The 14,076-nt window shown below is 45.2% G+C and overlaps 1 protein-coding gene and 6 non-coding genes across 18 annotated transcripts in view; 5 read left to right on the top strand and 2 right to left on the bottom strand.

Annotated features, from left to right (window-relative positions):
- The first annotated feature begins 279 nt into the window (after positions 1-279).
- Positions 280-14,076, top strand: part of cntrl (centriolin) — a 35,299-nt gene continuing 21,502 nt past the window's right edge. For 4 of the 12 annotated variants that reach the window (XM_030416317.1, XM_030416316.1, XM_030416321.1 and 1 more), the window contains exons 1-13: positions 426-646; positions 1,253-1,331; positions 1,404-1,527; positions 1,627-1,757; positions 1,983-2,124; positions 2,490-2,676; positions 2,757-2,950; positions 3,067-3,129; positions 3,272-3,310; positions 7,300-7,419; positions 7,779-7,953; positions 10,060-10,124; positions 10,300-10,434. In XM_030416317.1, coding sequence (XP_030272177.1) covers positions 610-646; positions 1,253-1,331; positions 1,404-1,527; positions 1,627-1,757; positions 1,983-2,124; positions 2,490-2,676; positions 2,757-2,950; positions 3,067-3,129; positions 3,272-3,310; positions 7,300-7,419; positions 7,779-7,953; positions 10,060-10,124; positions 10,300-10,434 — 1,491 coding nt within the window. In that variant the 5' untranslated portion in view covers positions 426-609. Of the gene's footprint in view, positions 402-424; positions 647-1,252; positions 1,332-1,403; positions 1,528-1,626; positions 1,758-1,982; positions 2,125-2,489; positions 2,677-2,756; positions 2,951-3,066; positions 3,130-3,271; positions 3,311-5,863; positions 6,049-7,299; positions 7,420-7,778; positions 7,954-10,059; positions 10,125-10,299; positions 10,435-14,076 lie in introns of those variants that run through there. The other 8 variants (XM_030416323.1, XM_030416322.1, XM_030416319.1 and 5 more) reach the window with 6 other exon arrangements.
- On the top strand, positions 8,685-8,757 carry trnaa-agc (transfer RNA alanine (anticodon AGC)). The gene has a single exon. It is a non-coding gene; the product is annotated as a tRNA-Ala (tRNA).
- trnam-cau (transfer RNA methionine (anticodon CAU)) lies at positions 9,212-9,284 on the top strand. The gene has a single exon. It is a non-coding gene; the product is annotated as a tRNA-Met (tRNA).
- trnas-gcu (transfer RNA serine (anticodon GCU)) lies at positions 9,754-9,835 on the top strand. The gene has a single exon. It is a non-coding gene; the product is annotated as a tRNA-Ser (tRNA).
- On the top strand, positions 11,661-11,733 carry trnam-cau (transfer RNA methionine (anticodon CAU)). Its single transcript has one exon. It is a non-coding gene; the product is annotated as a tRNA-Met (tRNA).
- On the bottom strand, positions 12,286-12,358 carry trnaa-agc (transfer RNA alanine (anticodon AGC)). Its single transcript has one exon. It is a non-coding gene; the product is annotated as a tRNA-Ala (tRNA).
- trnaa-agc (transfer RNA alanine (anticodon AGC)) lies at positions 12,571-12,643 on the bottom strand. The gene has a single exon. It is a non-coding gene; the product is annotated as a tRNA-Ala (tRNA).

Below are 14,076 nucleotides of genomic sequence, written 5' to 3'. Positions count from 1 at the left end.
TAGATAGATAGATAGATAGAATTACTTTAATGATCCCAGACTGGGAAATTATTTTGTTACAGCAGTAGTGGGTCCGCAAATAAAACATTTCATACAATACTTTAAAGGTGCAGTTTAAAAACAGGGACAGAATTTGAAAACTGGATAATAATCTGTTCTTCATGTATCAATATGCAAATTATTTATTAGAGAGGTTAGAGCAAGTATTTCGGGAAAGTATCGGATTTATGAGGAGAGCCTGAAGGCAACATCCACCTGCAGCTGTGTGTGTGTGTGTGTGTGTGTGTGTGTGTGTCTCTAACTGACGCTAACATGGCTGACGTCACTTCACCGGATTTGTATCGCTGGTTCCCATGGAGACGGAGGACTAGCTAACGCTAACCGGGCTAACGTTAGCAGAGGTAAAGTTGACCGTTACCGGGAGCCGGTCCGCCCGGTGTGCACTGTTTGAAGGAGCTGTTAGCTGTTAGCCGTTAGCTCACTAAGTTTAAAGTTAAAGTCCCTGCTCATTAGAGCTTTGGGTTTCTATGGTGACCACATTCTAACCAGGCTAAAGCTAAGCTCAAGCTAATTATCTGATCATTTAACCAGCTAAGTTAACGTTAGTTGATGGTAACAGCAGCGAGGACAGAGGGGTTCGGTCACTGTGAGTCCAACAGCCCAGTCGGACCAGTACCTTTACTGGTTACTGGTTTTAATTACTGACGCTAACTTTAGCCGGTTTACTCTCTACAGACTGGTTAAGATGCTAACTACTAACTAGCTAGTAGCTGTAGGGTTAGCAGGTTTCTGACCTGATGAGGAATTATTCACTGCTGATAATTAAAGAGACTCAAGTTCTTCAAATATGACGTTAATTAATTCGTAATAATGATAAATAAAAGTAATAAGAAACGTTGGTAAACAAAGTGACAGATAAATGAACAGGATCAATCAGAAAGACGTCATGTATAAAAACAGTTAATCAACGTGTGATCAAGAAGAATATTTTAAAAGAAGCTGGAGACTGAATACGAATAAATACAATCACGACACTTTAACCATAACACATTTTGGTTATCTCACTACCTGTCTGTCTTCCCACCTGTCTGTCTTCCCACCTGTCTGTCTTCCCACCTGTCTGTCTCACTACCTGTCTGTCTCCCCACCTGTCTGTCTCCCCACCTGTCTGTCTCACTACCTGTCTGTCTCACTACCTGTCTGTCTCACTACCTGTCTGTCTTCCCACCTGTCTGTCTCTGTCTGTCCTCAGCCTGTCCAGCTGTCTGGTCCAGAGATGGAGGAGCAGAGGGAGACAGGAGGAGCTGCAGACTCTCAGGAGAACAGGCGAGGTACAGCAGGAAATATAGACACACAGCTTCAAAACCACATGAAGGAATCAGTAATCAGTAATCAGTAATCAGTACTCTCCTGTCAGGTATCAGGTACATAACAGAGGAGCTGCTGCTGAAGCTGACTGGCTGTCAGTCTGTGGTTCTGATTCGATCCCTCAACCTGTCGTCATTAACTGGAGACAAACAGATCAGGGTCAGAACACACTGATACTGTTAGTGCCACAGTCTATACTGCTGCCACTGCTGCTTATACCAGTGTGTGTGTGTGTGTGTGTGTGTGTGTGTGGTTCAGTTCATAGAGAACCTTCACGGCTGTCAGCGTCTGGAGAGTTTAACACTGAACCACAATGTGATCCAGAGGATGGACCGACTGAACACTCTGACACAGCTGAGAGAGCTGCAGCTGGCACACAACAACATCCAGTGAGACGCACACACACACACACACACACACACACACACACACACACACACACACACACACTAGATGGTGGGAGTTGACAGAGGTGTTGTGTTGGCTCTTGTAGATGACAGCGATGAAGTTCAGCAGCTTTGTTCACCCTCCACATGTTTGTGTCATCAGTGTTGTTACAGTATGTAACTCCAGTGTGTGTGTGTGTGTGTGTGTGTGTGTGTGTGTGTGTACAGGAGGATTGAGGGACTGGAGCTCATGTCCCGTCTGCAGCGTCTGAACTTGTCCCACAACAGGATCGAACACGTTCCCGTGTGGCTCAGCAGGAAGCTGCACTCGCTGCACACACTGCACCTGCAGCACAACCTCCTCACATCTGTGAGTCCCAGCTGAGTTCACACACTCGTTCTGCTGCATCCATTCATTTATTCACCAGCTATTTTTATAATCAGTTATTCAGTTTCCCACATGCTCCTCGCTCTGATGTCCTGATGTCACATAAGAAACAAACAGATAAACCTCAGCATGGATCATACAGCTGCAGCTGTCAACATGTTGTTGTCATGGAGACCAGATGCATGTGCAGCTTTAGACAAGAAGAGATTTGTTGTTTTTGCTGACAAACGATGAAACGATTGATAAGTGATCAGTAAACATTGTTTCAGTCGTCTGTGTGTGTGTGTGTGTGTGTGTGTGTGTGTGTGTGTGTGTGTGTGGATGTGTGTGTGTGTGTGTGTCTGCAGCTGTACGAGCTGTCGCGGCTGCGCTCTCTGAGCAGCCTATCAGAGCTCTCCCTGACCGGAAACCCCGCCTGCTCACTGCAACACTCCCGCCTCTTCCTGCTCTACCACCTCCGGACACTTGACAGGCTGGACGAGCTGCCAATCACGCAGGAGGAGAGAGGACACGCCCACAAACGCTTCAGCGCCGGTACATCATTTAACATCAGAGAACATTATAGAGTGTATGACGTAACGACGGGACGTGACACCGTGTTCATGTGTGATCAGAGGAGCTGGAGCGTCTGCAGCAGCAGGTGGACAGCAGCCAATCAGAGCTCAGCAGGCTGCAGCGGGAGCAGCAGGCCGCAGTGACTCGACTGGATCAGCAGGAGGAGACGAACCGAACACTCACGGCCCAAACAGAAACAAACAGACACACACACACACTGCTGGAGCAAGAGCTGCACACCAAGAATCAGCTGGTACGACACACACACACACACACACACACACACACACACACACACGTCTGAGTGTTTGACCTTTGACCTCTGAAGTCCTTCTGTCCGTCCTCTTCTTCCTCTGTTGTTTCCTGCAGCTTTTCTCCGGAGCGGTCTGCTTCTCTTCTTCTTCTCCTTCAGTTGTTTCCTCTCTGCTGCAGGTAGAGGCTCCAACACGTCACAGCAAACATGTGATGTCACATTGTGATGTCACATTGTGACAGTATCAGAATGATGTCAGATCGCTGTGATCATAAAGTGAACTTTCTTCTCTCACTCTGGCTTCTGTCTGTGTATTCTTAGCCCCGCCCTCCTGTCTCTCAGCTGGGCGTGGCCCATCAGGTACTGTGACATGATATCAACATTAATCTCCCATCATCCCTAGCTCCCTCAGAGCCTCAGACTCCTGCAGTGTGATGTGTGTGTGTGACCTGCAGTGTTGACAGTGTTGGGAATAACGGCGTTAGAATAAACGGCGCCGTTTATTCTAACGTCGTTAGTAACGCGCGTAACTAACGGCGTTACTTTTTTTCAGTAACGGGTAATCTAACTAATTACTATTTCCATCGTTACAATGCCGTTACCGTTACAACTATTAAATGTGGCGCGTTACAAACTGAAGCTGATCATTGAAGCTGTTGTCACCGACTCGGCTCTCAGCCACCAGAGCTGCATCTCTCAGCAGCACACGCTTCTACAAAACTAACACTGGCCAAAACTCTGTTGCTGACGCTGTTGATGATGACAGCAGGCCAGAGGCCAGAGGCCTGTACTGCGAAGCCAGTTTAGTGTGTTAGCAGGTATGTTGAGTCTAAAGCCAGGCTTCCCTGTACTACAAAGGTGGCTCTCTTTTAACCCGGCTAGATCACCATGGTAACTCATGCTTAGCTCATAACCTGGTCCCGACCAGAACCCGGTGGACCTGGGAGCAAGAATAATTCGGGCAGCACTGCGATGTGAGCGGCTTCTTCGAGATCGCGCTGATCCGCTGGCATTTCCTGATGAAATTCTCTATGAGCGATACAGATTTTCAGCCGAGGGAATACGGAACATTTGCTCACTTATTGAGCCGAGTGTCAGGAATGCCACTGAAGAAGCTGTGCGCTCACTGTCGGGCAAACTGTTTGTGTAGCCCTTCGTTTTTTTGCCACGGGAACCTTCTTACATTCAGTTGGTGATGCAGAAAATCTGAGCAAGAACACACACTGACAAAATGATGGGCAGCTTGGCTACAGACCACTCTGAATGATGTTTTTGTATTTGGCTCTAACTTGCTGCCATGTCCGACTGCTGCTTCCACATCTTAATAAAATGCAATATGAAATATTAATTAGGCCAACCTAGTATTTATCTGTCACAGATAAGGAGTAAAGTTAATTATTTCTTTGATGTGTCCATGAATAAACTGATGAACTGATCAATGTTTCACCCGTTGTAGGGCAGTGTACGCCCAAACACAAATCTGACAGGCTGGAGCTGTTTTCACTGTCAGAAAGCTCTTTATTGTCATTGTACAGGGACAGTAGCTACATTTGCTTGTTCATCCCGACACAGTAATACAAATAAAACACTGAACATTTATAGCCTATGCACACTCAGCCTCGCTTTCAATAAAACACACACGTGCATTCTATAACTGAGATCAGTAAAATGTGAAAACAATATAGACATCATTCAGAAATGAAAAAAGATAGTTGTAGCTTCAGTTTATTTATTTTTTAAATGGATGAGGGTTAATATGTAAAAGTTGCACAATGTTGAGCTTTCAGAACTGAAAACACTAAGGGCTTAATATAATATTGATCATAATATTAATCATTGTTAACTTACGCATTTACACGGTCAGCAGTTTTCTGCCAGCAGCCCTCCCTCGCTCTGTTGGCGGCGACAGTGTTACTTTTTGCCGTGATGGTTTCCTTGAATTCTTCATAGTCCTGCATAATAAGAATCTGCTCATCTTGAGTAAAATATGTGGCCCGGGATCGATCCATTTTCGCACGGAAGTAGAATAATATGACGTCAAACGCCCCCTTTTATGTGAACGCGCGCAGAGCACAAAGCAGAGAACCGGACTTGACAAATGAAGTTGATAACCACCGTCGCAGTACCGTTTAACTCTGATTGGGGACTCGGGGCTTTGTTGAGCTGCATCATGAGCACAAAGCCTGGCTATGTTGAGCCCCCTTCACAGTACAGGCCTCTGGTGTGGCTAACGTGAGCTCCGCTAACAGCTTCACAAAAACTAGTGACACAGACTGAACTGAATGCAATGATAGACAGGTTTGTTGTTTAGAACTTGCTCCTGTTATCAACAGCTGACTCAGACTCATTCAGAGCCTCACTGGTAAAATATCGGGGAGAGCAGGAGCCGGTCCGCCATGCAGAGAGACATTTTCTAAATACAGATGTAGGTGCTGAGTAGCTAAAATGACTGCTGAGCTCAAAAGGAGGAAGAAATAAAAGTGATGCAATAGTTACTTTCAGAGATGGGGACTCGAGTCACTGTGACTTGGACTCGAGTCGACTCGAGTCTGTTTTGATGACTTGTGACTTGACTTGAAAAAAATAAAAAGACTTGAGACTCGACTCGACTTGGAAGTTAAAGACTCGGGACTTGACTTGACTTGAGACACAATGACTTGAATGACTTGAGTGTTATTCAGTTCATGATTTCAGTTTGAATATAAATTAATACATTAATTAAAAAAAAAAAATTAAAAAAAATAAAAAAAATAAATATATATATACTGTATATATATATATATATATATATATATATATATATATATATATATATATATATATCCAATATTGTCATGATTGGATCACTACCCTGTCAATCAATCATGCCCTCTCTACGTACCTTCTGTGTTTATTTGAGAAACCCGCCCTCTAATATCAGATCTGCATCAACATGGCAGCGGAGGGGTGCAGACAGTCATCGTCTTCGGCTTTCTGAATTACCATTTTGACGGCAAAAGACGCGCAGCACAGTGCAAGACATGATGCGACATAAACATCTCGGACAGCCAAGCGACAATTTCAAACTTTGTTCGTCATTTGAAGAGCCATTCTGCCCAGTAAGTGCTTGTCAATTAGCTAATATTATCCTGTTAGCCTCTTCGGTAGTTAGCTAACTTTAGCTTGATATGATACGGAGGTGGGGGGGGGGGAGGGTCGGTTTGGTGGAACTTCTTGTTTTTAATTTGCCAACATCAACCCCAGACAACGTGAGCGAACCTTCCGACCGGTTCATCACAAGACTGGCTGTACGTTTTACGAACGAGCAACACAACAAACCAGCCCGCCAACACTGAATCATTACCCGGTGTTCTCCCGCCTCTGAGCAACGGCGGGCCGCCTGCGTGAATATGGCCGCTCCCTCTGTGTGTGTGTGTGTGTGTGTGTGCGCACGCGCCTGCACGCGGGGGTCATCACTGCAAAGTAAATATTGCAGCGATGAAGTCACCTGAAATTAGTGGTAGTAGTAACTAAGGTTGTGAAGTTGAATGAATACTGTTGGAGATGGACTAAATGAAGCAATTATCTTAAACTTGAGTAATTACTACAAGCTGAAACACTAGTAAATAAAGTAGATGCTGCTTAAAAACAGATCATGACACAAATATGGTTTTAAAACTTAGCAAAGTAAGTAAATATAATTTAAAATGGAATACATATGTTAAAACATAACATTAAATAAATAGGATTTTATAATGAAGTAACCCCGAGTTAAAAAACAGCATATGAAGTTGATTTGGGTTAACAGCTGAGTAAATGTAAATTTCTGTTTTGTTTGAATCCATTATGTATTTTACTGAATATCAGTAATTACAATGCAAATCCAAAGTATTGTCATTTTTAAACAGGTTGGACACATTGGCCATTGACTTTTACTGACAGTTACTTATATCTTGTCTTTTCACTTTATTAAGATCAGATTCTGCAGGTTAAACTGCAACAATAAGGTGACTCGACTTGCCCAAGAAAAACTGACTTGAGACTTACTTGAGACTTGCACATATGTGACTTGGTCCCATCTCTGGTTACTTTTCCTGGTAACTAATAACTTTTATAGTGGAGTAATTCCGTTACTAACTCAGTTACTTTTTGGGAGAAGTAACTAGTAACTATAACTAATTACTTTTTAAGAGTAACGTGCCCAACTCTGAGTGTTGATCATGTCGGCTGATATTTATGTAGATGATTATGTGTTTCTCATGTTTCTGTTTGGTCGGAGTGATATTTTAGCATCAGCTCTGTTTGCTGTGTTTTGTAATGTTCAGACTTCCTGTTTCTCTTCACAATAAAAGCCTTTTGTGTGTCTTCAGCTGGAGAAGACAGCGGCTGAGCTGACGAGAGCCTTTCACCGACTGTACGAGCTCGAGCAGGAGCTCACTTTCTACAAGATAGATGCCAGACTCAACCCTCTGCCCACCTGCAGCGTACAGGTAACACACACACACACACACACACACACACACACACACACACTTCTGCCTATCACAGCTGTAGTCTCTATATGGTCCAATACTAGATTTTTGACTGATAATCAATTCCAGAGTGAAGCTGATGATGGAATGTAACTAAGTATGTTTAATTAAGTTCTGCGCTTTAGTGCAGTTTGTACTTTGCTTGAGTATTTCCGTTTTCTGCTGTTGTGTATTTGATTGGACACAACCTGTCTGATTGAGCTGATTGATCGTTTACTTGATTTAATTCTGACATTTGATTCTCAAACAGCCACAAATATAAAATATCTGAACTGGACTGCGAGTGTCAGAGTTTTAACTCTCGTCTGTGTCATCAGGACGTCGACTCTGTGGACTCTGTGGCTGAGAGTCCGTACATCGGCAAAGCTCGACATATCAGGAAAACCATCACCTCCTCCTCCTCCTCCTCCTCCTCCTCCTCCTCCTCCCTGCAGACTCTGGATCAGTTGTCTCACACAGAGTCATCGCTCCTCCTGCTGGAGGAGGGTGAAGGTGAGTGTAGGTTTCCACTGACTGAAGCTTCAGCTTGACGCTCTGATGATTCACTGACTCTTCATCCACATCAAATAAAATCCACACAGCTGCTCGATAAAGTTCAGTGAACTTCAACTAACAGAGGTTTGGTTCAGAAAAATTGTCCATTTCAAAAGTTCTGAATGACTAAAGCAAGAACCTCAACAGGTCAAAGAACCGTCTAGCTCTCTGACTTCAATCTTTTTAAATTTAACAAATGAAATGAAATTATTAAATGTGAATTAAACATCATACAAGGCATTCAAGCTCCTTTTTTTTAAATGAAATAAGAGTATTTGCACTTGGCAAACAACAGCAGTGATGAACGGGTCAGAGCCTGTTCGGTTAATGACCAAAGAACTGGAGCGAGGTCGTTGTAGGGCCCATTCGCCTGATACGCTGCCAGGTGAATATGTCTGCCTTATAATTACAAGAAGGGAACTCTCTGGTTTCGTCTCCCTCGTGTCCTCGTCCACATGGCAAGAAGAACTAAATAGAAAGAGGGTAAGAAGAGACTTTCCCCTGACCTTCAGTTTAAACGCTGTGTGAGCTGTAACCATTATGTCCAGATGTGGTGACGTGCACATGACACAGGTGATGATGGTGTAAACACTGGGGAAGTAAAAGACCTAAACCTCACTGGCTCTGATGATGCTGTTGTAGTTGAGTAATGACAGACTGAAGTGAAGCTGAGTCCTGGAAGCTGACCAGGGGAATTAGCTCAAATGGTAGAGCGCTCGCTTAGCATGCGAGAGGTAGCGGGATCGATGCCCGCATTCTCCAAGACATCTTTAACCTTTGTTCATTCTGCTGAATTCAATGTCTTGTGTTTGTCCTCCACCGTCTCTCAGAGGTCGAGTCTTCAGCTGACGTCAGTGAGAAAACATAAAGTTGTGTGAGGTAAACATGTAGACATTTAGGTTGAGATCATTCACACCCGGAGTTCAAGAAGTTACTCTCAGGTTCAAAGCTTATTGCTCACCTTTAATATGTGACAAGAGCTGTAACTGGCTCTCTCACATAGTAAGCACACATTTAAAAAACATAAAGTCACTACAACACTGAAAAGTCGTCTCAAAGACAGGAGGTGAGAGCACTTCTCTTCAGACAGTCGACCCAACGTAAACCACCTTTAGTTCAGTTCACACAGTTTATGTAAGAGTGAGCAGCAAGCAAAATCAAGTCACCTCCATATCTGCAGCTCCGACTCGGCTTCTCAGTGACAGCATGTCTACAGGCCTCGTTGGCGCAGTAGGCAGCGCGTCAGTCTCATAATCTGAAGGTCGTGAGTTCGAGCCTCACACGGGGCAGATCTTTTAGATCAGGTAGAGAGACACCTGGTGTACAGGTATCAGACAGACGCCTGGTGTACAGGTAACGGACAGACAGACAGACGCCTGGTGTACAGGTTTCGGACAGACAGACGCCTGGTGTACAGGTTTCGGACAGACAGACGCCTGGTGTACAGGTATCGGACAGACAGACACCTGGTGTACAGGTAACGGACAGAGAGACGCCTGGTGTACAGGTATCAGACAGAGAGAGACAGTGTAGAGAGATTTGAAATGATCGGAAATGTCTTCAATTTAAAAAGAGCCATGAAAACCAGCAGCAGACAGTCAGCAGTGAAGGTTTGTTCACATGACGTGTTAGCTTACAGCTGCTACATGTTAGCATGTTAGCATGGAGCTCATTAACATGTTAATATAACTTAAATGACACTACAGTGAGGATGGGCTTCACAATCACACTCTCACTGTTTACAGGCTTCTGTTATCAGACGAGGTGGCCGAGTGGTTAAGGCGATGGACTGCTAATCCATTGTGCTCTGCACGCGTGGGTTCGAATCCCATCCTCGTCGCATTATTATTTAACAAATAATAAGCGCTCATGCTTTTCTGACACCCAGCAGTCACTCAAAGAGAAAGTCACGAGGATCATCAGACACAGATACAGATTCACACAACGCTCTATCTGTCTGCACTGCTTTAATATCTGATCTGGAAGCTGATTTACAGCCACCAGAGTGTCATGATCACAACTGACTGTGTGTGTGTGTGTGTGTGTGTGCGCGTGTGTGTGTAGCTGAGGCAGGTCACACAGAGCAGCAGGCAGCATCTGAACCGGCGGAACACAAAGCTCACAGACAGGTAACTGACTCATGATTGTGTGTGTGGCAAAATGAGGTGACAACAGCAACAACAACTAGAAACACTTTAAATCTGTGATCCCTCTGAGTGATGATCAGTGAGCTCTGTGCTCTGCTGCCTGGTCTGTAACATGTGAAGTCGACTCAGGAGTGAATCAAAATGTTTCTGAACTCAGCAACAGGAGCCGCTGTGTTGTCTCGTGATGGAGCAGCTGAGAGGTGAAGCTGACGAGACCAGGAGACGGATGGACGGACAGACAGAGGACAGCTGGCGGACAGAGACACAGACGGAGGAGCTGGAGACACAACATGTAAGTGAGATGACAGTCTGGTCTGTGTGATGGACTCTGATCCTCCGAGGTTTACTGTCTGTTCATTCGTTATTGACATGGGGACATCAGAGCGAGGAGGCAGTGGGTGATCACATGATCTGTAGGAGACAAAAATACAGTGAATGTTATCGTGTCGGCCAGGAGAAAGAAGAAGTACCACAGTGACGCCAGCAGAGCCTTTCTGAGAAGATGAGACGCTGACAGCCAATGAAAAAAGATGCTGGTGCTCACGAGGCATTATTCCAGAGAAGAAGAGTTCAGATGTAATCAAACACAGAGGGGGAGGAGGGGGGGAGGTTTCTGAGGATTGATGCTCAACTTTAAAGGGATAGTTCAGGTTTTTTGAAGTGTGGTCATATAAAGTACATATCTATAGTTGATCTGTTTCCTGCCTGTAATCAGCGATCAGCGCAGCCTCAGTTTGGAGCAGCAGAGAGCCGCTCCAGCCCAGACGCTCAGCTTTGTACTGCAGTGAACGGGTCCAGAGAAAAAGAGAAATTAACCACCAAAAACAAGGCTCACCTAAAAACATCTATATAAGTTCAAGTGTACGTTGTATAGGTAAAATTCACACCGCTTTACATCGCTGTCAGACCGCGCTTTCTTTTGGCACTACATTTTCTCAACCGTAGAACCTCCGTATCCCTACGCACTAGCGTAACTGGGCAACAGCTGATCTGCGAGCGGCAGAATACAGCACGAGGCCCAGCTGCTGGACGAGAGGGTAACTTTCGTTAAAAACGAACCTTAACTCTCCGTATCCTTCCGCATTAGTGCTCATGCGTAGGGATACGGGGGTTCTGCGGTTGAGAAAATGTAGTGCCAAAAGAAAGCGCGGTCTGACGGCGATGTAAAGCAGTGTGAATTTTACCTATACAACATACACTTGAACTGATGTTAAATTTTTTAGGTGAGCCTTGTTTTAGGTGGTTAATTTCTCTTTTTCTCTGGACTCCGTTCACTGCAGTACAAAGCTGAGCCTCTGGGCTGGAGCGGCTCTCTGCTGCTCCAAACTGGAGGCTGCGCTGATCGGTGATTACGGTAGGAAACAGATTGACTATAGATATGTACTTTATATGACCACACTTCAGAAAACACCAACTATCCCTTTAAGACATGACAGGAGCTATTACAGCAAAAGATGCTTAATATTATCATGTTGCTCCAGTGACGAAGTGTCTGATTCACAGGAGAGCTGGTTTCAGGCCTCGTTGGCGCAGTAGGCAGCGCGTCAGTCTCATAATCTGAAGGTCGTGAGTTCGAGCCTCACACGGGGCAGATCTTTTAACAACAGAGCACAGTGGGACAGACACATGGATTTATTGACTTAAATAGGAACTTTGTTGATTTTCAACCAGTTTTAATCATTATAACGTCATTGTATGTTAGACTAAAATATGATCTCTGATCAAGTGACAAGTGTCTCACTAAACTCTGATTAAACTGTAAACCTACAGTCTGTTACCACACTGACTAGTTCTGCCGTTATCCAACAGCACTTTGAGTCAGACCGAGTCGCGCTGATTTGCTTTTGCGTCACCAGTATTAGTGTAGTAGTGGGATCGATGCCCGCATTCTCCAAGACGCTTTATCTCTTTGTTTAACTCTGCAGTTTGAGTTCTGGTTACAGAACCGTAGTCTCAAAGACACAGAGTTCAGTGTAAACAACTGCTGACAGTCTGTCAGGATTAAACCTGCAGGCAGTTTACTGTGAATGAAGGATCTTTAAAGGTGAGATTGTTCTTGTCCTCTCTCTGCACATGATCGACTCCCCAGGTTCACTGTTTGAGTCCTGCAGTCAGAACAGACAGTAAAGGGTTAAAAGTGTCTTGGAGAATGCGGGCATCGATCCCGCTACCTCTCGCATGCTAAGCGAGCGCTCTACCATTTGAGCTAATTCCCCTGTGAGTTAAAGGAGCAGTCCACTGAAAAGCTGCCTGTGGGTTTTATGACCTCTCTGAGAACTCTGGTCTTTGAACTTTCTGCTACAATGAACTTCTTTAAACTGCATTCAGCTCTCATTCTCCCTCCCCCTCTTTATGCAGCTGAACTATGTAGCAGTAAAAAGCAGACGCTCCCTCTCACAGAGCAGACAGTAAAGGGTTAAAAGTGTGCTGGAGAATGCGGGCATCGATCCCGCTACCTCTCGCATGCTAAGCGAGCGCTCTACCATTTGAGCTAATTCCCCTGCTGAGCCTGTAGCACTCAGCTCCACTTCACTCTGTCATTACTGAAGGAGTTAAAGGAGCAGTCCACTGAAAACCTCTTTCTCCCTCCCCCTCTTTATGCTGCTGAACTATGTAGCAGTAAAAGGAGGTTTTTCTTTTGAATCCCTCTGTGAGTCTGTGACGGCAGCAGCTGTCAGTGGGAATCCAACTGTGAATATGTGGAGAAAGCATCAGACAGCAGTAAACTTCTCTGTGTTCAGAGTTGCATCAGAAACAGCATCAACAGGTCGTCTGCTGTCTCTTTAAGAACCTCTCACTCCACCCCCCCGGGGGAGCCCCCTAATCTGAGGGCTGGGATGTTCCCATTGGACAGAGCATGACCTGTCACCCTGCAGCTGCCTCTCTGATTGGCTGGGAGACCGAATTCCTGTGTGGATTCAAAGAGAGGGGGAGAGGAAGGGAAGTTTGTAACGGGGGAGAAGAGAACAGATTAAGAGCTGAATGTTTTCAGATCAGAGAGAAGAAGAGATGAAGTTTACTGTGAACTGAGTTATAAAGGGGGAGGAGAAGCAGGAGGAGGAGGAGCAGGAGGAGGAGGAGGAGGAGGAGGAGAAGCAGGAGGAGCAGGAGTGAACCAGCAGCTCTTTGTGGTCTCTGAGCTGAGAACCGTTAACTGAACTGTGAGTACACAAATGTACTGTCAAATGTACAGTAAGGGTGTGATGGACACTGTTTTCCCACAATGCACTGCAAAGAACATAAAGGAGCTGCAGACTGAAACATGGCAACACCTCTGTGACGTTCATGTTCCCCTCAGGATGAATCCCCGCAGAACTGATGACATCATCAGCCTCAGCTGGATGCTGTGTTAACTGACAGTTAGCTAATGTTAGTATGCTAACACGCTAAACTAAGATGGTGAATATTAGTGATAGCATGTAATAATGGAGCTGTTAGCATGTAGCAGTGGTGTAGCCTCACAGAACTGTTGGCATGTAGCAGTGGTGTAGCCTCATAGAGGTGTTGGCATGTAGCAGTGGTGTAGCCTCACAGAGCTGTTGGCATGTAGCAGTGGTGTAGCCTCACAGAGCTGTTGGCATGTAGCAGTGGTGTAGCCTCACAGAGCTGTTGGCATGTAGCAGTGGTGTAGCCTCACAGAGCTGTTAGCATGTAGCAGTGGTGTAGCCTCACAGAGCTGTTAGGATGTAGCAGTGGTGTAGCCTCACAGAGCTGTTAGCATGTAGCAGTGGTGTAGCCTCACAGAGCTGTTAGCATGTAGCAGTGGTGTAGCCTCACAGAGCTGTTAGGATGTAGCAGTGGTGTAGCCTCACAGAAACTGTTAGCATGTAGCAGTGGTGTAGCCTCACAGAGCTGTTGGCATGTCGCAGTGGGTGTAGCCCTCACAGAACTGTTGGCATGTAGCAGTGGTGTAGCCTCACAGAACTGTTGGCAT

Source organism: Sparus aurata, chromosome 5 (assembly GCF_900880675.1).
Source record: "Sparus aurata chromosome 5, fSpaAur1.1, whole genome shotgun sequence".
In the NCBI taxonomy this organism is placed as follows: Eukaryota; Metazoa; Chordata; class Actinopteri; order Spariformes; family Sparidae; genus Sparus; species Sparus aurata.
This window is presented reverse-complemented; position numbering and strand designations above follow the sequence as displayed.